Consider the following 24,341-nt stretch of genomic DNA (forward strand, 5'->3'; position numbering starts at 1 on the left):
TTCGGGACCAAAATTGAGCTTTATTAAAACTTTGAATTTTACAAATTTTATAAAATTACATTAACAAGGCCATTCTTGTAATTTGGCTGTAATAGTTCCTTTTGTACTTTGCTTAAACCTCAGAAAACCCCCCCTGAGTAACAGTTAAGCAGTGAGAGAGCGCAAATGGCTCTCTCTCGTCTCCTTCTTCCAAATTCAACCATTCGCTCCTGCAGATTAGGTCAAACTGAACAATCCTTGCCATTTTTTTTAATTATTTAACTCATTTCAAGCATCTCCCATTGTGATGATTATTCAATTTTATTCACCCAGGGTATTCAGCCGCAACAGCAAAATTCTGCTCTTCAGGGAGTTCTGATGGCGACGGCGGCAGAACGCTGCAATTGAAGGAAGAAGCTGATACAAAGATCATGCTATCAGATATAGTAAGCGAGTAAGGATTTTCTTTCTCTTTAATTTTGTGTATTCTTAGAAAAGTTGATTCGAGACTGAAAATGTGCAATTACTTTAAGTAGTAATATAGCTACGAAATTTCATTTCAGCTGATTTTAAGAGTAGTTTTAGTAGCTCTTGCTTCAATTCTGTTTTGATTTTGAACTTTAGTCTTTTGCTACTGTGTAACTTCATATAAATTAACGTGTTTGTTTTAAACATTAAGCTGAAATTGGATAGTTTGCATAGAGATGCTAAGTGGCTTTAAAAAGTATAGTATTTATTAAATGTATTAATATCTTGATATATTAAGCTATCGTACCAAACAAGAAAAGCTAATACTTAATCAAGGTCTTGGGTCATCTGATTTAGGGGTGTTGCACAATTCACTAAGATCTGAGTACAATTGCTTCATTATCATAGTGTTAATGTGGAAAATGATGTTGTTGATGTAAGGTTTCTTGGTTGGAGCCTCCAACTTCAATATTGTTTATGTAGATCTGTTTCTCTGTATCTTTTAGAGTTGGGAGAGAAGCCATTGTGAAGAGGATATAGTACTTGCTTCCTATGGTTTCCTTCCCTTGTGTTAGTAAGGTTGTTAGATTCTTTTTCTCCTAAACCACGAGTTCTTTACATATTCTCAATGAACTCTAGGGCTGTGGCGAAGAATCCCAGCCTCTCTGAGGTAGAAGTTCTTGGGAATATAATGCCACAATACGGTGACCGCCATAAGACTACAACTCTAAGTGATATTTTCACGGTGCATAAGAGTAATCCTAGTGAAACCACGGCTCGGAATGATAGGGCAAAGAATAACGCATCTATTCATCCATCTCATGAGCCTTCAAATGAACCCTGTGAAGAGGATGCTGAAAAAAATCCCTTTCAAAGGCTTGTTCAAACTTTATCTATCGGAGCACGGCATTCACCATTCAATCCAACTGAGCTTTATAGTAGCACAGGTCTCACTAAAGGCAACTCATTAAATGCTGACGTGCAAGGATCTGACAAGTATGATAGGTCGAATTTGCTAACTTTTCCAGCTGGGACTTCTACAATTGAGGACAGGGAGACAAACAAATCGGGCTTTGATCTTGAGTTGAAAGAGCAAGAAAATTGTGTGAAGGTTTTGCTTCCCACAAGTAATAATGATCAAAAGCAAAGACAGACAAAGAATTTGGCCGGAGCAGAATCAGAGGGGCACAGAGTACTAGTAAGGTTCCTGCAGAGTTCTGTTTCCAAGAGTGCATTATCTGAATTTTTTAAGAATTGTGGGGAGATCTTGAAAATTGAATGTCGTAATGCCCCAAGGTCTCAGTTCAAAACTGCTTCTATCGATTTTAAGGTCAGTAATTAGCTGTTCTCTTCCTTGAGCATTTCTATTATTCTACACATAATTAGTTCAGACAGAAAACTGATGCCACAAGAATTTGGAAATTCAAAACTGATTCTCATATGGGCTACACATACAAGTCCATGTATTTGTACTTTGAGTTATTCTAAGGACTTCATACTGGAAAAGTTAAATATCATAATGTTTATCATTTATTTGACTGCAGACCAGAGACGGGCTTCTGAAAGCGCTCAGCAGATCTGGAATGTATCTTTCTGGGCAGATAGTTGTGGAACCTGCTGCTCCAGGAAACAGGAGCGCAGTAACCGTTCCTGGCTTGCTTGGCGACCTTGATATCCCAGCTGCTTTAGTAAAGAACCCAACTAGGACGATAAGAATAGAACATTTAACTGAAGAGATGAGTTCACACCATATAGTAGAAGCTCTGGCCTTCTGTCAGAGCAAAGTATCTAGCTATTTTCTGGGGCCCTCCCCTTCTGTTGCTTATGTGGAGCTGGAGGTATAATATGCTACCTCAAAACTTCTTTGGTTTCCTTATTTCTTGATGAGACATTTCTCTAGCTAAATTTGAATAATTTTTTGGTTTCAGACTTTCAATTAATGTTCTCCACTGTCTGACTGTGTGTTCTCCACTTAACCTAACATTTGCTTGGAATTTTGTTATTGAAGGTTTTTTAGAGTTTCCATATACTGTGCCTATTGATTTTTCTGCTTGCTGTTATTCATTCAGTCACCTTAGACCCTGGAATATTGTTGCAGACAGAAATTGGCAAAGAACGGGCGCTTGCAAAACAGTCCATCAATGTCTTGGGAAGGCATCTGGTCATACTAAGAATTGATTGTCCAAGAACGACAGCAGTAAGGATTACAAGCAGCAGATTTCCCCTTGTAGGAGATGTTGTACAAATATGCAGATCTCTTGGAGATGTTAGTGCATCCTTTTCAAGAGACCCGAATGTACTAGATGTGCATTTTAAAGTTTCTGAATGGCCAAACATGGTGAAGATCCTGAACAGGTACAAATATACAGCATCAATATCATTTTGAACAATTACAGTGATCTTCTCTGCCTAGATTTTGATTCTCTCTTTGATTTGCAGCTTAAATGGATGCGTGGTGAAAGGTAGTCCAGTGCACGCTGAGCCTGCACCGGTCTTCCCTCCTGAGGTGCTGTTAGCTCTCTGGCATCACCCACTGGAACGAAAACATTTGAAAGCCACAGCGCAGGCGTTGCTGCTTAAACTGAAGAGCGAATTGGACACATCTGAATTAGACTTCCTAGAAAACAATTTCTTCTCTGCTTAAAGAATTAATGATAGCTTAGATTTTTCTTCTTTACTTAAAGAATTAATGATAGCTTAGATTTTCCTTCTCACAGTCCTTTTAGAGTAGGAGAGCACCTTTTTTATCTACTGAGATGTAAGCTTTGGAGGGCTGTTTGTTTGTTTTTCATCTTATTGTGAAATTCAACATTATTGAAATCCAAAGGAAATTCCATTTTTCGACAGTTACTGTTTTTTTCACAACTTTACAGTTTAAACTTTACTTTCTTTCACCTTTTAGTATGAAACAAGGAAAGAGATTTCCACTGACAGACCGGACAAAGAAACTACAGAATTTGTAAAAAGAAAATAAGTAAGGCAAAAGAACACAAGTATCTGCAGAAGAAGAAAACATGCTTTAGTAGCCATTGTCAACTTGATGCACCAGGAGTACATAAACTGCGCATACATACCCATTCGTGCAGCTCATTGCGCGGTCTAGGCTTACAACATATGAATACACAACAGCATTTAGTAGAACTACAGTAATGAATGGTGTGGAGATGTGGAATCTGGTAAAAAACATTCATCAACCCTCTTTGTGAGATGTGGCGGTATCGCAGTTGTAGCCACCTTGTTTTCCAGCGGGCTAAAGGGCTGACGAGCAGGACACTGAACTGCCTTCACTGGGCGTAAACAAGCCAGGTGGCCGCGTAGCTGGTTCTTGCAAAGAGGGAGCTTGCTCGTCTGTGTAGTCGCCTCCTTATCCTTTGCCACAGGGGCACCAGAAGGATCCTATTTATTCACAAGCGTCAATAGGTTAGGATTATAACAATCATGAGAGAGAGAGAGATGATGATGATGAGGGCATACCTCAAGAGCAAGAAACGTGAAAGACTGTTGTTGGTCTCCACCAAGATGCTTTTCTATCAACTTCCTCAAGTCAGCAAGAGTCGAGTCTTTCAAAACCTTCATTGTGGTGATGAGCTTCCCGGGATTCTCCTTTGATGCCTCCCACTTCACGTATACTTCAACGTGGTCCTCCTCCAATTTCCCAAGATCCTCCTCTCCCACGGCAAGTTTATTCGACAACATAAGATCTTTTGAGATGCTCTTCTCGAGTGGGGAGATTTCATTGATCATGGTTATTGATGTATCATACGAATCATTGCTATCTGATGCCGTTCTAGCTGGCGCAGGAGTGTTACCATGCTGTGAAAGTTCTCTATAATTTCCACACAGAGTGAAAATATTTTGAATCCTCAGCTGGCGAGAGGCAGCTGCTTCCTCAGTGTTTTCAGAGTCGTCATACAATCTGAGTCCCTCGTGCTCTGATGCATCACCGAAACAAGACTTCCCTTGATCCTGGGTAGCAACATCTGGTGTCACTATCATCTGTTTCTCCTCGATCACCTCCTTCTGCACTTCATCATCACAATGACTGCTCTTATCGTCATCCTCATCCTCACATTCTTCTTCCTCGTACACAGTGGTCAAGCATCTGTTGTTTGGGAAACTGTAAATCCCTTCGTTAAGGTACGAGTAGCCTGAAACAGCACTAGCAATGCCATTTACATCTCCGTTGAAAATCACTTTCGTTTCCAAGTCGAGTGAATTGGCCAAATCCATGGACTTAACCATGTCCGAATCGTCATTGCAGGAATGCAAAAGTTTCTTCATGAAAGTTCCACCTTCCATATCCACGGACGAGCTCCCACCCTTTGAGAGACGAAGTTCGCATTCAATCTCCTCCAGACGCTGGCGCAGCATCTCAACTTCCTGCTGCTGTTGGAGAATCTTTTCTTCCATCTTTCGCCTCTCCATTTCAACAAGTTCGTTGGCCATGTTCTCACATTCTCGTATCTTCCTCTCCAACTCACTCTTAAGCTTCTGTGTACGTTCATTTACTTTCGAATTGATCTCCTCTTCACTTGCTTCAACTCCTCTTTGTTCTGCCAAAGCAAGCTTTGTCCTTAGCAAAGAGACCTCTTCTTCTTTCCTAATGAGCTCCTTTTGGGCTAGGTTTCGCTCTTTTTCCCGTGTTTTGTTCTCAATCTGTAGCTTGCAGATGAACTGGTCCAGAGCTGCTAACCTCGACTCCATAATAACAGCAGATGAAGAATCTTCAACGCCCTTCACAGGTGTATGGGGGCCTCGAACTATGCACTTTGCCTTCGCCCCATATTCTAAGGTTGCAACCGTTTTATGCAACTCCCTTGGATCCGGGCTGGCACATAGTATCATCAAAATCTTGGACTTATCATCCTCAAACGAATCCTGCTCAAAAAAACTCGAGTCAATTCCACAAATCAAGGCATGATTCATAACCAAATTGGGCTTGCAGATCATAAGCAAACCTGAAGAAGCATGGTTAACTTGCTATCACGAAAGGGAACATGAGAGTCGCCATTTGCAATCGATTCAACCACTCTCTTCAGTGCTATGTTGCCTTGGTTGATCTTTGCTGTCTGTGTATGTACACAAAGAATGTTTTTCATTCACAATCATCACATCTGAGCACACCATTTTATAAGAGAGTAAAAATTATATATACCTGCATCTTTGCTTCCAATCCGGTTTGACCAGCTTGCTCTATATTCTCCGAGCCAGCCATATCTACAAGCATGAGGCGTCCTCCAACAGTCGGAACATCAACAATTATCTGCAACACATCGAAAAAATAAGTTTACATATCATATCACAAGGCCCTTCAAAATTATCAAAGTTTCCAAGAAAAGTACCATGCAGTGGCTCCTAGAACTTCTCTCATTGCAAAGAGTGCTCTTTACTATTCTTCTCTTCTCCACTTTCTGAATCTCTCTCAGTATCTTCCCAGCCTCATTGCCTGAAATAAAAGTCGCATTCTTCGCCTTCTTCCCCATCACTTCCAGCTTCACCTGCATAACATTGCTAAATTGAGAGACTGAACTTGCAGTTTCTACAACAAGAGGGATCTGCTTAAAATTTAAATGCCAAAGTTGAGCTAAACCAATTCATCATCATATCCATATGATCAAAATAAACTTCCCCAAATCATCAACTTCTAATGATCACATACTAAATCAGGTTATCAGCATATCAAACACAATTAAAACCTCAAAATGAATGAAACAAAAACCAAAATCAGAACATCACCTTGGAGGCAGAGCCACCCTTTGACCATCCAAGACTAAAGCCTCCACCATTAGTAGCTGGAGACAAAAGATCATAAATTTCTTCATTATAAATCTCCAACACAGTCACTTGAACAAAAGTCCTCAGCCCTAACTTCCCCTCTTCCTCCTCATCCTCCCCACCCAAAATCCCCTGCAGCGAGTTGTACACGATACCGGGCTGCTTCAAGCACCCGAACATCGTGTGGCTCTTGCCTGACCCGGTCGGGCCATACATCATGATCGTGCATTTCTGGCCCAATTTCACGCCGTTGATCCTCGACTCCACGAACTTCTTGTAGAAGCCCTCGAGATCGTCCTCTTCCGACATCGAGGCTCCGTCGAGAGTGAAGTCGCGGTACCCAATTTCGGTCTTGACTCTCACCGATTTGCCGTCTCCGGCGATTTGAAGGGCGGAAGGGTTAGCATTGAGCTTGGTCTTGAGATCGGGGTGATCGCGGATTCGCCCTATGACCTCCACTGGGTGCTCCGACGCCGCTTCCTTGGCGAAATTGAGGCGATGCTTTGAATGAGGGGTTTTGGAGTGGTGATGGGGTGTGCTTGCTTTCGATGACGGCGTCGAAAGGCTCGATTTTGATGAAGGTGTGGGAGCCATTTTCTCAGTAGAACTATACAATAGAGAATTCTTCGATATTTTTGCGGAATTTCAACGGGGAAATCGTAGAATGAAGAGAGGTTTAGGAATTTCTGAGAAGTGGAGAAATTCTCAGAGAGAATTCTTCAAATTTTTTGTCCGGAATATTTTGTTTTTGGTTTTTAGAGTTTGAAATTAAAAGTAGCCGTTACAATTGGTATTCGTAACGTCTCTCTTTTGCGGGCCGACAAGTTGGGTTCGGGCCCGTCAACTTAATTTAAATATTTTGCCCTCCAAAAAAAGGCAACTAAGTGAATATTTTCTCTCTCCGAACAAATGGATGGATTCATCATTGTATCTAGTTTTTTGGGGTTTGTGGAATGTCTTCTGTCAGTATTAATTTAATTTTTATTTTCTTCATTTTCATTTATGTATTAGTACTAGTATATTAATTTTATGGTTCGAGCTTATGATATGATTTATGCATATCATAGTGTTAACATTTCATTTCTTTATTTTTTTATACTTTCTTATGTACTAGTGTGTAATTGCAATCGAGATTTTAATATGTAGTTGTAGAGTAATAATTTTTTTTGTGCCACAGATTTTCCCCTCACCTTCAAAGTCTCATGCTCTATCGAATTTGTATTGATGTTATTTAATTGTCCCGTATCAATAGAGGAAATAATGGTTTGAGTTTGTGTGGTATAAGTGTAGGAGTGATTGATGGAATAATAGTATATGGGAAACGTTTGTAGTATAAATGTTGTGTCATATCAGATTTAGGTCAGCCATAGGTCAGCCGCAATAAAAATAATTCAAAAAATACTACATTTACGGAATTAAAATTACGATTAAATTACAGAATTAAATTTACGACATATATAAGGGAAAAATTCGTTAATTTTATTTAAATAAAAAAAGTACATTAACTAAAAATCAAAAAAATTACATAATAAAAAAAATTCGGACTTCCACACACGAGCCACCGCCCCACTCTACTCCTCACTAATTTATTAAAAAAATACATTAAAAAATGTTAGTATGCCTTGAATCCGTTATAGTTTGCCGCTAGCCGAACGGGGGTCTTAATTTTGTATTGGGTCTAGCCATCGTCTGTGTGCCTATTTAAAAATTACATAATTAAAAAAAATCATAAAAAAATACATTATATAGTTTTTCAAAAATTAAAAAAAAATTAAAAAATAACGATGGCCGATCGGCACGCCACAATGGCGGCCAGCGCGTTGGCCAGCGCACCCGAATCGGCTAGCCCACGCCGCTTTTCTCGCCGATTCTCGGTTAGCCTGCTACAATGGTTCGGCTAGCCGACCGGCTAGCGACGCGAATCGGCTAGCCGGTTGGCTAGCCGGCATTGGAGATGCTCTAATGACCCTAAGTTCCTAAGTCTGAACCAAGTAATATAATTTATCTGACCCTAAGTTCCTAAGTCTGAACCAATTAATATAATTTATCTGGTTTACTTGATTCGGTATCCAATTTGAGTTTTAGCTATTTTTAGTATTTAATTCCTATCCTTATTTTTGCGGGCAGTAGGTGTTCAATATCAGATGGGTATCGGGTCAAAAATTACCTGATACTTGCTATCCATTTTAATAGGAGTACTCTCTCGTTCTATTTTATCATATTTTGGCGTGTTATTATTACAAATTTAGATAATTTTTATAGGTAAGAAACAATGTAGTGCTAAGGAGTATTATTGAGGCCATTTTCTTACAATTACTCCATATTATAGAGTACTATATAAATAAGTTAAAGTTACATTATTTTTTAATATTTTGCTATTTTTTTTAATTTTATTCTCTTAAACCTATCTTTTGTGGCTAAATTTCTTTGTTTTTCTCTTGTTCTTCAACCCTTCTTAATATCAATATCCAACAATTCAATCTTTAGTAACGCCAACTTCATTAAAATTTAACATAAATTCGGGCGAATAAGACGATGAAGAAGTTAAGCCCCTCTTCCATTACACATACGTTGCCATTGCGTGTAAAATGCACATAATCATATGTTAGAATGCACATGACATTTCCATCGAAAATTGAACTATCACATTTGATCCTTCATAGTACTATCATGTAGAAGTAAGAGAAGGAAAAGTATCATAACATGGAGGTGTGTGTTATTCTTTTACATTCAGCTCACGAACAATGCATATTTCTTTACAACAGATGCACCTAAAACTGCATCAAACTCACCGGAGAAAACAGCAGCAACCCGAGTTCTCAAAACCGTGCCATCACGCGATGACAAAAACCCTGAGCTCTCCTCTGTCCCCTCGAGTTATACGTGTATCAGAGTCAAGGTATGTAACCTCAAACTCACCACTTCCCGTATTAGATTGAGGTCTGAGCGCATCCGGTATCCGTGGAACATCCAATGCCGGCAACTGAGACAAGTTTCCCGTAGCCTTCACCGTTGTCTTGTCAAACGTGATCTTGATTCCACTACTTCCTATCATCACATTGCAGTCACATTTTCACATGATCAAACTCTAATTAAAGGATTTAGTAACACTGACCTATGAGTTCGAACTTGTGGGCTAAGGTGGCGGTCAATTCGACAGGCGGAAGAGGCCACGGAGCCCCCAATTCGAGCTCAACAATGTTGTCAAAGTCTTTGCTGAAGACATCGATCCTTTGGAACACCTAATCATGATTCAATCAATAGGAATGGAGATGTTAATTACTACTACTCCACTACTTAAGGTGGTGGTGTTTTCTGTACCTGGCCGAGAGTTATGGGAAGAAGCCTCCCCGTAGGTGGGCCGGGCCGGGAACCTCCAAGGGTTCGAGTTGAGAAGGCACTGCTGTAAATGAGTTTCCACCTGCCTTGAAGCTTATCATTCTCAGCACACAGATCAACTGGACCTGCAGCTGCTTCAAGCTCTTTCGCGGCTTCATCGGCTTTTCGCAGGTCATCTTCGCTCGCAGCAAGACCTCTGTTCAGCCCAGAAACAGCACTCTGCAACACCACTACTACTTTTAGTAACAAATGGTAATCGAAAATCACACTAAGAATCAGATGCTACACTGTGATTTCTTCCCCATTCACAAAAAAACAATCTTTTATATCTAAAGCAAGTGGAAAAAAGCAGAAAAATGACTATTTATATTGAGTGGTCCATAAATAGCAATCTAAAGCTCAATCTTGATAGAAATTTAGTACTACTTCAAATAAAGATCTTAGAATTGAATATGTTATGAAGATGAACCAAAACACTAACTTCCCCAATTTAATAAAAAGACAAAAACATGAAGGGAGGAAATCAGACCAATAATTTGATCTTGAGAGAGGCATCGAGATCATCTTTAGATTTAGGGGGCTGAATGAAGGTGACTTCACCGGAAGAGGATTGACAAACGACTTGATTCTTGAAATCACAGCTTCTCCGATGAAGCGCCGGCAAATTTCCAAGTATGTGAGGAGCTGTGGGAAAACTGGAGACAGAAGTGGATGCGTGGTGGGAGAGAGGGAGCGGCGACCGAAGCATCGACGCCATTGACTGCTGCGGCGGTCACTGTGTGTTGTGCTTCAAGTTTGTAAGTAACTGATTGGGTGGTTAGGAGTATTTTACAATTGTGTTGGATTTCATGAGGTGGACCGAGAGCGTGCCACGTGTCCCCACCTAGGTGGTTAGGTGATGGAATCAGTGTGACGTGGAATTATATATACCACAATTGACTGTCTTTAGTACGCTTCAAATTTACTTGTTGCAAAAAGGTTGAAACTCCAACCGGCTCCTCACCTTCTCGCCCGATAGTATTGTGAGGAGTGTTAAATCAGGATACGACGTATTTGATAAAGGAGAGAGTCGTTAACCTACTGTAAGTCTGCCTTCCAAGGTCTCACACTATTCTTTGAGAGATATTACAACTATACGACAGTCGTGAGAATCGATTCTTGCCAATTCTTGCAACTTTCTCCTCGTAAACCAATATCATGATTATTTTATAAAAATAATATTCACTTCGGTCCTACAGTTTCTAATTTTAGAAACTCATTTTTCTCTAATAAGATCGGACTCATTCTCTACTAATAATATTTTAATTATTTTTTCTTTTTATCTTTTTCTTACTTTACTAATTATGTTTTAAAATTTGTATCCAACAAAAAATATATACTCCCTCTGTCCCATTAGAAATAAAACGTTTTTCTTTTTAGTTTGTCTCATTAAAAATGAAACGTTTCCTAAAATGGAAACATCTTTATTTCTACTTTTTCATCTCTCTTACTTTATTCTCTCTTCATTAACTCACAAACCAAAACTAAATAAAAACATGTGCCGATTCCCAAATGTTGCATATTTATGGGACGAAGAGAATATATTCTTATGGGATAAAGAAAATAACGTGTTATTTAGGTGGGATTTGGATCCCATGTGATTGCACAACATAGATGTTGTTTCAAAATACCTAATTATTTTTATTTGTAATAAAAAAATATTGTAAAATTATAATTTATAAATAAAAAAGTAAATATTTAGGACATCATTCTTTATGTGTAGGTCTGCAGTTTCGCTATTATCTGCGTATTGACTATTGAGTAAAGTAATTATAGAAAATAAATCACTCATAGTATCATTCATTTACTTTTTCCAGCACATTTATTATTTCAGTTATTCCACCAATTCCCTATAACACAGACGGTAAGCAGGGAAGGCACAGAGTCTGCCGCCAATTCTTCTATTCTCTTCGTCTTCCCAAAATTTAATTACTATTAGTACTATTTTCTTGCATATAGTCATATTCTCTATAAATATATGTAAAGTCGACATCTATCAGCATGTAATTCTTCTCCCCACTCTTACCTTCTTGCTATTCTGTATTCTAATTCAGTTGTTGTTAGAAGGAGAAAGTGTCCACTGCCAACCACTATCTTCACCGCCTTCTATCGGTTAGATATATTTTTATGTTGAATTAGTTGCTTTAAAATTGTTGTCTACAATAGATGTTTCTTTAAATTTTATTTATCTTCTTGTTGTTAATTATGAAGAGAATGGGTGAGGAGGACATCTCGGAGATGAAAGAAACGTGCTATAAAGGTTTCAAGGCTGGAAATGAGAAAGTGAAGGCGGCTGATGGAAAATTTACATGCCCCTATTGCGCATGTAAAGACCAGGACTATGACCTTGCTAGCCTCCTCCAGCATGCTATTCGTGTGTCGGAGGGCTCCCTAAGCCTCCACCAGAGGGCCCGGCATTCTGCAATGGCTCGATATCTTGCCATTGATATATCATACCAATCGCCAGAAAAATATTCCGATGAAGACTGGGTGCCTCTAAAGAGGCCGAGAACACAAGTCACTAAAAAGGTTGTTTGTTTTGCTGTCTCTCCTTTTCTCCTTTTTTTTCTTTTTGCTAGCATTGAGAGTTTGTTGTTATACATGTAGAGGGAGAAGGAGGCTGCTGAATTTAAGGCAAAAATGGATGAGATGGCAGCAAAGATTGCCAGAGCACAAAAGGTATACATAATATTATTGTAGTATTCCACTAGCTAGCATTGAGACTGATGATATATATGTAGAGGGCGAAGGAGGCTCGTGCAGATATGGAGAGGAAGATCGATGAACTGACAGAAGAGATAAATGTACTAATCTCAAAAGAGCGAGCCTGTAACGATGAGCTGCAAGGTGTTCGCAAGGAGCTAATTATGGTAACATCACTTTTATTTGATATGATCATCATTGTCTGGCAATGCATTGTGTTGATGTTTTTAATATATTAGGGGTTGGGTGAGACTGGCCGCCATGGCCATATTGGTCTGAAAAGAATAGGACAACTCAACCACGACGCTTTCATCAACCATTTGGTTATGAGGAGGCCTGCGGGGGACAATGAAATTGAGGGCGTCGTGCTCTGCACGGTGTGGGAGCAGAAGATTTTAAAGATGAGCAGTGGTATCCGTTCAAGTTCGTTGAAGATGCCAATGGAAAGCCTCAGGTGTGTTATGTGTATCTGCCTTTGCATTTTCGATGCGGTAATTATTAGCAGTTAGTGTTTGTGTGCAGAGATCGATCAAGGAGGATTATGTTGTGTTGCAATCGCTCAAGGAAGAATTAGGGGAAGAGATACACAACATGGTTGTCGAAGCACTGACCGAATTCCAAGAGCATACCTCAAGTGGAAGTTGTGAGCTTTGGAATTTCAAAGAGAAAAGGAAGGCGTTGCTTGTTGAAGTTATTGACTCCATCTTTAAGCTTCCAGTTAAACCATCTTCTAAACTACGGAAGCAATCCAAATTAGGCTAACAAAATCTGGGATTTTTGTATTTGCTCCTATTGGAATATTTGCTCCTATTATTGTATTTTTAGAGCATTTTCAACGGTTTACACTAAACTCAAATATATTTTAATGTAAATGTCACATCAAATATGATTTTACTCCTACTATTTACACTAAACTCAAATTTAAAAGAATATTTTTTATAGTACGCCTTTTTTACTCATAAAATTTAAAAAATATTTAGATTTTGATTTAGTGTAAACCTAAATATAGGTATTTTTTTTTCAAAAACTAAAAATGAGATTAGTTTGAGTACTATTGGAGCTAAGAGCATCTCCAACCATTCCACTAAACTCAAACCTATTTTAGTGTAAATCTCACACTAAATATTGATTTTGCTCCAACCATTTACATCAAACTCAAATCCAAAAAAATATTCCTCATCCACTAACTTTTTATATTTTTCAATCATACCTATATGTTTTATCTAAATTACACACTAACCTTATGACACTTATCAATAACTTAAATTAAATTAAATAATATGATAAGATTTATTAATTGATATAACTATATATGAAATCTATTATTTATTAAATAAAAAAAAATACTAGTACTACAAAAGTTATCAAAAGGTATAAATAGGTTAACTAAAATTCAAAATTAAACTTTATTTAAACATACCACAAGTATATACATTAGGTATCGTTTTAATTATTAATGTTTAACCGTTGTTTGTTATAGTACTTGATAACATATATAGTTTGATATTATGCATTAGGCATAATATTAGTTTAAAATTAAATATTTTTTGGTCAATTTTTTAAACTAAAATAAATCAATTCTTAATATTAAAATTTAAAAGCTATCAAATTATGTAGAAATTTAATAAAGCATAACTAATCAATATTAATACGCACAATATTTCTATTTGTTAATTTAGAAAAAAAAAATGTGTATAGCATTTTAACTAATCAATAACATGTGTATATACTAATACGGGCCAACCCACTAATTAATTACCAACCAAATATTAATAGAATAAAATTAGGTTTTTTTCTATCTTCCTCTTCTAGCCGCTGGAACAGTGTCGGTAAGTTTTTTTTTTCTGTGTATTTTTACTTCTCTCCCTTCCCTCTTTCTTCCCTTTTCTTTCTTATGTTATGTTAGATAAATATAAAATGATTTGGACTTAAATGTAATAAAACAAAATCTGAAAAGTTTTTTGGTATACTTTTAGTGCAAACCTAAAGATAGGTATTTTTTCTTCAAAAACCTATAATGGGATTGATTTTGCAATACTGTTGGAGGTATTATTTTACTGCATTTAAAGTTTTGCAGTATTGCTATCCTATTTATTAACATGCCATGTCTAATTTGAAATAAAATGGAAATTTATCAAAGGTATAAATTAATTTTAGTGGAAGAATATTTCCATTTATACTAATATAGAGAGTGTTCGGAACTATTTTCAATAGGCATTGATGTGTTTATTTTTTGCGAGAAACAGAATATATTATTGAAAACTTTATAAATATTACTCCCTCCGTTCCACTTTAGGAGTTCCGGTTGAGTTCGACTCGGGTTTTAAGAAATATAAAGGAAAGTAGGTGAAAAAAAATAGTGGAATGTGAGTCCTATTTTTTTATAGTCGAAGTATTAGTTTTATAATAAAATGTGAATAATAAAAGGTTAGTGGAATGTGGGACCTAATACTATTTATGGAATATTTCAACCGAGACTCCTAAAGTGGAACACTAAAAAATATTAAATCCAAACTCATGAGACGAAGGGAAGGGAGTATATTACAAATAAGTCAGATCCTATATTACTTTTAAGAAACAAAGCAAATCTGTCGTAATTACTGGAGCACCAAATACAAAGTGTTACATAGAGTTTTGAGCTAGTATCTCACTGGCCAACAAGTCTTTTTAGACAAATTAGTAAACAAAATGTGATAGTAGAGTAGAATATAAACATCTGGATTTGCTAAGAAATAAGTATGCCACGTATATTTATGATAATGCTAATTTCGTGCATTAATTATGGATTAAATTCTATAAATTTTCGAGTCTGATAAGATTTTATAAGTCAGGTGTGTAGAGAAAAGGCCAGATTCAGAAAGAAGATGAAATCGCCTGGGAAAGAAAGTTGGTAGAGGAAGCGAGCAGAAAAGGGAAGAAATTCACTAGACGGAGGAGCATTCTAGACAAGAGCAGAATGAGAAGCACAAGGAAGAGTCTAGAAGCTCCATCCCTTATAAATAAGAGCATGCGCCTTACATAACCATCATCATTATCATTTTCTAGCTCTTAGCTCAGCTCTTCTCATTCTTTACACACACGCACTTGGGAGGGAAATTTGTTTAGGGGTTCGCGGTTAGAAATTTCATTTGGAGTTGTGTAACACCGTCTCCATGGGAGGCGAAGATACAATCTGTTTTCCTGTTTTCGTTTTATGTTCCTGAATATCCCGAGACTTCGCCGTTCGAAGCTCGGTCATATTTTGTTAAATTTCCGTTGGATATTACACTCTTTTGCTATGGGATTCACTGCTATGGTTTTGTTTCATGTTATTGCTGCATTTTCCGTTTACTTTTGATGTTTTTTGGTGATCGATCAGAGTTTGGAGTTGAATTGTATGGAGAATGTAGTTGTTCGGTTGAATCTGGTTAAATCTGTGTGATCAGAGATGGAATTTGCTTTGGTATGTTGTGGATGGCTTGGATCCGGAGTGGATGAAGTGTCCAGAGTTTGGATTTGTTCATGTTTGCATGGTCTTGATGTTTAAATTCTGTTTCCTTATTTACTTCGTCTAGGGATAGTAGATCTGCTTGAGTTTCAGTAGTTAATTAGAGTAATCGGTTTAGTTTAGCTTGCTCTGTTTCCATTTCATGTTTGGCTCTATATTTCCTCTACACTTTGTGATCAAGGTTTTGAGAAGATGAAGTCAATGTTAGTTAAAATTTAGTTAGTTAATCTGCAGCTTTTCATTCGTACCCTGCTATTTTGGGAAATGGTCCCCACGCTCTGTTTTTTCTCTGTCTAGGCATTTTAGAAAATTACTCACTAGGTCTGGTAATTGTTTTAGCTGGAAAGTGATCTTGAGTACGTCTATTTATCATCATGCATGTTTCTGTTATTTTTGCCTAGGTCTAGCTGTTAGAATAAAGCATTTCGTTTCCCCAGTCTAGTAGTTAAATCTCAACCCGAAAATGCGTGGCAACAGCCAAAAACAGTTTCCAAATCTTCTCGCATGTTTACTTACGCATCCATCTCTGTAGGATTCGATCCCTACTTCCTTATACTAATTCTTTTTAGAACAGTGGGTTGAGGGTTTTGAAAAGCAGGAAGTGATTGTGTGCCCAACGACAGGTGATTTCGAGGGTTTTCTGAGTTTCTAGACTATGTGATCTAGTGGATTCTCTGGATCTAAAAAATTTGAATATATTGACATACTCGCACGAGAACATTCCTAGCTCTTTCAATTTACAATACAATATTAGAAAAAAATATAGAATTTTGTGACATACTAAAATTTTCCGTAAAAAATTATTTTTTCAAAGATTCAATATAATAAACTACTCCATAATTCATCCTACGGCTATTAAAATATGATATTTATATATACATAGACTTAATACTCTATATTACACATTATTTTATACCATATGATACCCATAGAGGTGTTATATTGCTAATTATAACTAAATTGCTAACTACAACAAAATAATACTCCCTCCATCCCATTAAAGATGACCCACTTTCCTTTTTGGTTTGTCCCAACCAAGATGACCCATTACTTAAAATGGAAACCCCTTTATCTCTACTTTATCCCCTCTCTCTTACTTTACTCTCTCCATTTAACACACAAAATAAAGTTGCATAAAATCTCGTGCCGCCCAAGAAAGGGGTCATCTTCCTTGGGACGGAGGGAGTAGTTATTAGAGGAGAGTGTTATATTGCTAACTCAATGCTTAATTGCTAACTACAACTAAATAATAGCCATTAGATATTCAAATTAAAGGCCTAGATCATCAACCACGAAATGTCAATACGATCAACAAAAAACGTCAATAAGGCCATAGGATTAATTCCAAAAAATATCAATATGGGTATTAATATCAAGTTAGTTATAACTAACTTTTAAAAGAAATCCCAAAACTTTAAATTCATATAATATATATCAAATTAAAGATAATTTTATAAGGATTCCAACGATATACTACATGCATATGTTCCGACGTCAAAATTTGAAAAAAAAAATCTTGAATTTTCGTATTTTTCATACAAAGGCTAATGTCAATACAGCTAAGATAATATGTCAATATAAAGCATATACAATGTCAATCCTAAATTTGTGTTGACATTCTCAAAGTATTGTGTTGATATTTTCGAAACTAACTTTTAAAAGAAATCCCAAAACTTTAAATTCATATAATATATATCAAATTAAAGATAATTTTATAAGGATCCCAACGATATACTACATGCATATGTTCCGACGTCAAAATTTGAAAAAAAAAATCTTGAATTTTCGTATTTTTCGTACACAAGCTAATGTCAATACAGCTAAGATAATATGTCAATATAAAGCATATACAATGTCAATCCTAAATTTGTGTTGACATTCTCAAAGCATTGTGTTGATATTTTCGAAACACTATATTGACATTTTCATCCAAAACCCTAATGAATTTTTTTTTTATTTTTTTTATTTTATTAATAAAAATAAAAATTACATATGACAAATTATAGACTACACATTTTCTAAAATCCTATAACCTTAAATTAATTATAGTTAGCAATTAAATAACAATTTATTACTCCCCCACCCATACATGTTGCAAATATTATTCTATATACTACTATATCACATTGCAGACATTATTCCATTACACATTTACACTCAATACACGTACGTTTTGCATGGAATACTTTATTAATTATACTAACAACTTGCTTCAAATCAATTAGATAGGCCAAGTATTCTAATAATCGATTTCATCATCCAGTGAAAATAATTCCTCGTTTTAGGATTGATCACCAACGACTCCTTTCATCATGCAAAGCCAAAATCTAGCGAGATACTCCCTCGTCCGCGAATAGGAACCTCATTTTTACAATTTTAGTCTGTCCGCGAATAGAAGGGTTCACTTTTACCATAAATGATAGGGTCCCACCTTCCACTATCTCATTCCACTCACATTGCAAAAGGTTAAAACACCAACCTAAGGGCTCGCCACAATTTGACCGATAGTATTGTGAGGAGTATTTAATTAGGATATATATTAGCTCGTTAAGAGAGAGGGTCGTTAATCTATTGTCCTGCTAGAAGCCATCTCTCAAGGTCTCACACTTGTGCCTGAGAAATGTTGTGGTGAGAATCGATCCTTGCCCAGATTTGCAACTTTGTCTCTCCTAAACCAATATCATTAGTATTTTATAAAAAAAATACTCCCTCCATCCCTCAGGAATATACATTTTCTAATTTTGAAAACTCATTTTTCTCTAATGAGATTGGACTCATTCTTTACTAATAGTAATACTTTAACTATTTTTTCTTTCTACCTCTTTTTTACTTTATTAATTATATACTCTTTCTGTTCTATGAATACGACCCAACACTTTTCTATCTACTTTATTCCATCTATATATCTTACTTTACTATCTTCATTTCACATACTTACAAAATAAAGTTGCATAAATTCTTGTGCCGTTTAAACAAGAAGTCATTTTCTTTTAGACGGAGAGAGTATTAAAATATTAAATATATGTTCAATTAAAATTGCATTTAATTTTTGGGATAAAGGAAGTAACGTGTTGTTTAGGCTGGATTTGGATCCCATGTGATAGCACAGCATGGATATTGTTTCAAACACCTAATTATTTATTTATAATAAAAAAATAATTGTAATATTTTAAATTATAATTTATGAATAAAAAAATAAATATATTTAGGATCCAAACCTGGGAAGGTGTACGCAAGTGTTATTAATTGCTTATCGAGTACAGTAATTATAGAAAATAAATCAGTGATGACTCATGCATTTCCACCGTTTTCCTATAATATAGACTGGCAGGCACATTTATTCTTTCAATTATTCCACTATTTCCCTATGGCTATAAACACAGACTGGAAGGAAGGCAGAGTCTGCCGCCAATTCTTCTATTCTCTTCTCCTTCTATTTTCTTACATATAGTCAGTTTCTCCTATAAATATAGGTAAAGTCTACAACCATCAGCATCTTATGCTCCTCCCCCTCCCCACTCTTATATTCCACCAATTCGGTTGCATGCAGACTGCAGTAGAGGAAGAAAGTGTCCACTGTCAACCACAATCTTCACCATCTTCTATATATTGGTAAGATTTATTTTTTTCATTTTGAATTGTTACTTGGTTGTTGTCTACAATTGATGTTTCTTTTAATTTTATTTATCTAATTGTTGTTAATTGTGAATATTTTTGGAAAAACCACAATGTAAATCTTGTGTTTCCTGACCCAGGAATGGGTGAGGAGGACATCTCGGAGATGAAAGAAATGTTGTATAAAGGTTTCAAAGCTGGAAATGAGAAGGTGAAGGCGTCTGATGGAAAATTTGCATGCCCCTATTGCGCATGTAAAGACCAGGACTATGACTATGTTAGCCTCCTCCAGCATGCTATTCGTGTGTCGGAGGGCTCCCTAAGCCTCCACCAGAGAGCCAGACATTCTGCAATGGCTACATATCTTGCCATTGATATATCATACCAATCACCAGAGAAATATTCCGATGATGAATGGGTGCCTCCAAAACCTACGAAGAGGTCAAGAACACAAGTCACTAAAAAGGTTGTCTTTTCTTGCTATGCCTATTTGATAGTTGAGTAGTGCATATAATATCATATCATTGATTGGCAGAATAATTCAAAAGGAAAGGCAGCTGCGCATGCCAAAGATGTGGCCAGAGCAGAACAGGTATGTAGTAGAACATATTAATTTCCTTTTTTTCTTCCTCCTATATATTCTAATGGAACTAATGTAGAGCGAGAAGGAGGCTGCTGAATTGAAGAAAAAGTTGGATGAGACGACAGCAAAGACTGCTAGAAGACAACAAGTATATTACATAATTAATCTTGTTTATTTTAGTAGTAGTACCACGATTGAGCCTGATGATAACGTGTAGAGGGCGAAGGAGACCCGCGCTAAATTGGAGAGAAAGATGGATGAGACGAGAGAAGAGATGAATGTGCTTATCACAAAAGAGCGAGCTTCCAACGATGAGCTGCAAGGGGTTCGCAAAGAACTTATCAAGGTATAAGTTGGTTTATGCCGCATCAAAATTCAAATCAATGTATTTGCCTGAATTGTTTTGCTCCATTTTGTTATCAGGGGTTTAGAGAGAGTAGCAGCCGTGGCCATATTGGATTGAAAACAATTGGAGAACTCGATCACGACGCCTTCATCAACCATTTGGTGATGAGAATGCCTCCCGGCGACAATGTGATCAGAGGCGTCGAGCTCTGCACAGAGTGGGAAGAAAAGATTAAAGATGTGCACTGGCATCCCTTCAACATCAGCGAAGATGCCAATGGAAAGCCTCAGAGATCGATCAACGAGGAGGATCGCGTATTGGTATCTCTCAAGGAAGAATTTGGTGAGGAGATACACGATATGGTTGTTGATGCTGTCACTGAGATCCATGACCATACCTTCAGTGGAAGCTGCGAGCTGTGGAACTTTCAAGACAAAAGGAAGGCGTCGCTTGTTGAAGTTGTCCACTCCCTCTTCAAGCTTCCAGCTGCTAAACGAACTTCTAAACAAAGGAAGCAAACCAAAGGAGCCTAACAGAATCTGGCTGTTTTCTACTATTTGTTGTTGTCTCATGACTTCATTTTGCTATAAGGTGAACACTTGAATTACCTACTTCTCAACAGATGCGAGTTTCATTTACGGTTATCGCATCGATTTAATGCTTTTCATTCTAGGTTTTGTACAACTATTAAAATGGATGCTCCACTATTTTCTAACCTTGTTCGGCCTTCACTGTTTGAAAATTTTCTTTACATCGGTCGATTGTTTCAATCCAGCATCTCCAATCATTTTCACTAAATCTAAACTCATTTTAGTGTAAATGTCTCATTAAATATGATTTTACTTCAACTATTTACACTAAACTCAAACTTCAAAGAATATTCTCTATACTATGTTTTTTTTACTCATAAAATTTAAAAAAAAATTGAGTTTGGGTTTAATATAAACCTAAAGATAGGTATTTTTTTCTCAGAAATAAAAAATGTGATTGATTTTGGAGTACTATTGAAGCTAATTACCTAACCCATTTTAAGTTTTCGAGCATCTCCAACGGCGGACGTCGCGGTAGGACGTCGCGGAAGTCCGACCGGACGTCCGCCGTAGTGAGGAAAAAGGTAGGACACGCCCGTCCCGTGTGCCCGTCGGATGGGCTCGGATATCTGCCCGACGTCCGACCGGACGTCTGCCACTGTGGCGTGGGTCGAACGTCCGAGTTTTAATTTTTTATTTTTTATTTAAAAAAAAAACACTCTATAAATAGGGCTCGTTGAACTTCATTTCGTTCACACCACTTGTGCTGACAAGTTTCTCTCTCTAAAATCTACAAATTTCATTTCTAAATGGAGTACAATAGGAACTCCCCCAACATGAGCGGAGAAAACACACCCACGTTTCCCGTTGGAACAGAGGGAAACTTTAATGCGGGGATGAATCCCCAAATGACGTGGATGAATCCCCAAATGGCAGGGATGGCAGAGATTACTCCCCAAATGTTCTTAAATATGTACAATTGGATGAGTCAGATGAGTGAGATGATGCCCGGGGCAGCGGTGATGGGCGGTACGCCATCAAATATGGCGGGGGTGGATGGGATGATGTCGGGGGCAGCGGGGATGGGGAGTACGCTGCCAAATATGGCGGGGATGGGCGGTACGCCGCCAAATATGGCGGGGGTAGGTGGGTCGATGCAGCACAGGAGCCCTCAGACACCAAGGGAATCTGTCTATCGCCCATATATAGATTTGTTGGCCGATGATTCCCCTCTCAGTACGCCGGCATCGAGACTTTCTCCTTTGAGCAGTTGGGGCAGGAGTTGGGACTATCGCTAATCCGTGAGACTCCCGATGAGGTGGAGCCTGTTGCAAGGGGCAGGGGCAAAGGCAAGGGCAAGGCCAGGGGCGGGGATAAGGGCAAGGGCAACTGGAAAGCCCCGAGCTCTTCCTCGCAAACGGGGGTAGAGGAGGAGGGTGAGAAGAGGTCGATCTGGTCCGTGGGGGAAAACGCTGCGCTTGCGAAGACCTGGGTCGGTGTAGTCGATGATCCCTATATCGGGGCGAACCAGTATATTGACCGATTGTGGAAGCGCATTAGTGAGACCTACCTAACACACAAACCGGCTGGGGTGAGGCCTCGCACTTCCGAGCAATGCCGGAAATAGTGGGATCGGTTGAGGCCTAAGTTCAGTCGTTTTGCCGGCCTCCACTAAAACAACTTGCGCATGATGTGAAGAACCGGGCCCTGTCCTATTACCCCGACAAAGAATTGAAGTTCAAAGACTTTAACCAATGGGAGGCCTTTCTCGTGGTCAGAGATTCGCAAAAGTTTTGTGCAGGTGTCAACTCGGGCTGGAAGCGGACGAAGATCAACTCTTCCGGTGAGTACAGCAGCAGTGCTGGTTCGCACAAGCTCCCCGAAGCCGAGGAAGTGTCCCCGCTACCACGATCAGACTTTCGCCGTCGTCGTCGCCCGATGGGGCAAAAGGCTGCGTAGCTGATGGCGAGGGGAAGCGGCAGTCGCAGCGGGTCCTTCGAGGTCGAATCGGAGGCTCCTGAAGCCCTAGATGAGTACGATCGTCTCGCCCGCGCGCAGCTAACGAAGACCCTGAGTCAGACCATGCATAGGTGGTATAGCACGCGCGATCCTGTGTACAAAAGGATGTGCAAGAATGTGATCGACACATGTCGGCGCGAGTTAGGAATGCCACCTGTGGCGTCGAGGTTGGGGGCAGGGATGTCGGAGGCGGTAGCGGCACGGGCGACGGGACGAGGACGAGGACGAGGAGGAATGAGAGCCGAGGGTTGTAATTTTTAACTTATTTATGTTTTTTTTAAGTATTATGTAATTTTTTTTAATGAAGTATTCGAATTTTCCCGTATTCCGTGTCGATATTTTAATTCCGTAAATTTTATTAATTCCGTAAATTGAATGATTGTGAATTTAATTTTATTGCGGGAAGTTCTAGTGGGAAGTCCTAGTGCAATGGGAAGTCCTAGTGATGACGTGGCATGAATTTTTTATGGAAAGTCCTAGTAGAGATCCTAGTGGAAAAGACGCCACCAGAGATGCTCTTAGTGTACTCTTGAAGATGACCTGAGGCTTGAAAATAAATCGGACTTGAATCTTGTTTTTTCATTGCCATAACATTATCTCCTTTCTTTTATTATGTTTATTTTTTATGAACTATCTCGTGAGACCTCAAATGACATACTATATTTATAGTCAAAATAAAATATCAAAATCTTCTAAAACCTTTTCACTTTTCTTATTTATTTATTATATAAATCAAAAAACTTTTTGAATTCCTCACTTATGGCCGGATTTATCATATAATTTTTATAACTTTTTTAGTGGTATCTATGTTATTTTTACTAAAACACCATTTTTAAATGTATAGATGTTATTGTCATACTGAAATTGATAAAATTTCATCAGTAATAGTAATATTTGGAAATTGAGGTGTTTTTGTAGTGTTTCAACTGGAAGACAAAAAGGGGAAAAGAGTGAAATATTAGGAATACACTGTTACTAAAATATACTCCAATCCATTCAACTTTTTCCATTACATGCAACGCACTTGAGTTTTAAAATGTTAATGTTCACTTTAGAAGAATTCTAATTCTAACATTTTCATGAAATGAAATCTTTCAATAATCGAGGGGGAATTAGCCCATATACTCCCTCCGTCCGCGAATATGAGTTCCGTTTTTCCATTTTAGTTCGTCCATAAATATAACTCTCGGTTCACCTTTACCATTCACCTTCCACTAACTCATTTCACTCGCATTTAATTTAAAACTAATACTCTCTCTGTCCGCAATTAGAGTCTCGCTCACTTTTGCACACTCATTTTGTAAAATGGTAAATAAATAGTTAAAGTGGATAAATAATAAAGTAAGAGGAAAAATAATGTTGAGAGTCTTGTCAACATTATTCTCTCTCTTACCATACCATTTATCCAATTTAACTATTTATTATCATTTTTATAAAACGAGTGCGCAAAAAGTGACC

General features: G+C 37.8%; 5 protein-coding genes across 5 annotated transcripts; 3 read left to right on the forward strand and 2 right to left on the reverse strand.

Moving 5' to 3' along the window:
- The first annotated feature begins 96 nt into the window (after positions 1–96).
- On the forward strand, positions 97–3,291 carry LOC125196086. The gene is made up of 6 exons (XM_048094451.1): positions 97–220; positions 313–433; positions 1,087–1,777; positions 1,992–2,285; positions 2,546–2,802; positions 2,887–3,291. The coding sequence occupies exons 1-6, from the start codon at positions 166–168 to the stop codon at positions 3,089–3,091; spliced, it is 1,623 nt and encodes a 540-aa protein (XP_047950408.1). The 5' UTR covers positions 97–165; the 3' UTR covers positions 3,092–3,291.
- Positions 3,292–3,445: 154 nt separating this feature from the next.
- On the reverse strand, positions 3,446–6,951 carry LOC125196085 (kinesin-like protein KIN-10A). Its single transcript, XM_048094450.1, is given in 7 exon segments — positions 3,446–3,618; positions 3,621–3,843; positions 3,922–5,325; positions 5,406–5,516; positions 5,603–5,710; positions 5,790–5,945; positions 6,184–6,951. Coding segments are annotated over 7 exon segments (2,787 nt in total). The 5' UTR covers positions 6,817–6,951; the 3' UTR covers positions 3,446–3,466.
- A 1,874-nt stretch (positions 6,952–8,825) lies between these two features.
- On the reverse strand, positions 8,826–10,366 carry LOC125192803 (plastid-lipid-associated protein 6, chloroplastic). The gene is made up of 4 exons (XM_048090463.1): positions 10,091–10,366; positions 9,544–9,780; positions 9,338–9,464; positions 8,826–9,270 (listed from the first exon to the last, which is right to left on the reverse strand). Exons 1-4 carry the CDS (start codon positions 10,316–10,318, stop codon positions 9,056–9,058), a joined length of 807 nt encoding a protein of 268 aa, XP_047946420.1. The 5' UTR covers positions 10,319–10,366; the 3' UTR covers positions 8,826–9,055.
- A 1,448-nt stretch (positions 10,367–11,814) lies between these two features.
- Positions 11,815–12,877, forward strand: LOC125195364 (factor of DNA methylation 1-like). Its single transcript, XM_048093522.1, has 5 exons — positions 11,815–12,129; positions 12,208–12,279; positions 12,342–12,470; positions 12,543–12,757; positions 12,826–12,877. The coding sequence occupies exons 1-5, from the start codon at positions 11,815–11,817 to the stop codon at positions 12,875–12,877; spliced, it is 783 nt and encodes a 260-aa protein (XP_047949479.1).
- Positions 12,878–19,262: 6,385 nt separating this feature from the next.
- LOC125197534 (factor of DNA methylation 1-like) lies at positions 19,263–21,001 on the forward strand. The gene is made up of 6 exons (XM_048096295.1): positions 19,263–19,402; positions 19,546–19,871; positions 19,941–19,997; positions 20,065–20,136; positions 20,206–20,334; positions 20,412–21,001. Exons 2-6 carry the CDS (start codon positions 19,548–19,550, stop codon positions 20,865–20,867), a joined length of 1,038 nt encoding a protein of 345 aa, XP_047952252.1. The 5' UTR covers positions 19,263–19,402; positions 19,546–19,547; the 3' UTR covers positions 20,868–21,001.
- Positions 21,002–24,341: the final 3,340 nt, after the last annotated feature.

Source organism: Salvia hispanica, chromosome 6, assembly GCF_023119035.1.
Source record: "Salvia hispanica cultivar TCC Black 2014 chromosome 6, UniMelb_Shisp_WGS_1.0, whole genome shotgun sequence".
Classification (NCBI taxonomy): domain Eukaryota; kingdom Viridiplantae; phylum Streptophyta; class Magnoliopsida; order Lamiales; family Lamiaceae; genus Salvia; species Salvia hispanica.

Excerpts from the sequence above, each read along its gene's own strand:
- LOC125195364 (XM_048093522.1), top strand. The coding sequence starts at position 11,815 with ATGGGTGAGGAGGACATCTCGGAGATGAAAGAAACGTGCTATAAAGGT. Across the intron at positions 12,280-12,341 it reads AGATTGCCAGAGCACAAAAG|AGGGCGAAGGAGGCTCGTGC; the intron begins GTATACATAATA and ends ATATATATGTAG. Across the intron at positions 12,758-12,825 it reads ATGCCAATGGAAAGCCTCAG|AGATCGATCAAGGAGGATTA; the intron begins GTGTGTTATGTG and ends GTTTGTGTGCAG.
- LOC125196086 (XM_048094451.1), top strand. The coding sequence starts at position 166 with ATGGCTCTCTCTCGTCTCCTTCTTCCAAATTCAACCATTCGCTCCTGC. Across the intron at positions 434-1,086 it reads CTATCAGATATAGTAAGCGA|GGCTGTGGCGAAGAATCCCA; the intron begins GTAAGGATTTTC and ends AATGAACTCTAG. Across the intron at positions 2,803-2,886 it reads ATGGTGAAGATCCTGAACAG|CTTAAATGGATGCGTGGTGA; the intron begins GTACAAATATAC and ends TTTGATTTGCAG.
- LOC125192803 (XM_048090463.1), bottom strand. The coding sequence starts at position 10,318 with ATGGCGTCGATGCTTCGGTCGCCGCTCCCTCTCTCCCACCACGCATCC. Across the intron at positions 9,465-9,543 it reads TTCCCATAACTCTCGGCCAG|GTGTTCCAAAGGATCGATGT; the intron begins GTACAGAAAACA and ends AATCATGATTAG. Across the intron at positions 9,271-9,337 it reads CCACAAGTTCGAACTCATAG|GAAGTAGTGGAATCAAGATC; the intron begins GTCAGTGTTACT and ends ATGTGATGATAG.
- LOC125197534 (XM_048096295.1), top strand. The coding sequence starts at position 19,548 with ATGGGTGAGGAGGACATCTCGGAGATGAAAGAAATGTTGTATAAAGGT. Across the intron at positions 19,998-20,064 it reads ATGTGGCCAGAGCAGAACAG|AGCGAGAAGGAGGCTGCTGA; the intron begins GTATGTAGTAGA and ends GAACTAATGTAG. Across the intron at positions 20,335-20,411 it reads TTCGCAAAGAACTTATCAAG|GGGTTTAGAGAGAGTAGCAG; the intron begins GTATAAGTTGGT and ends TTTTGTTATCAG.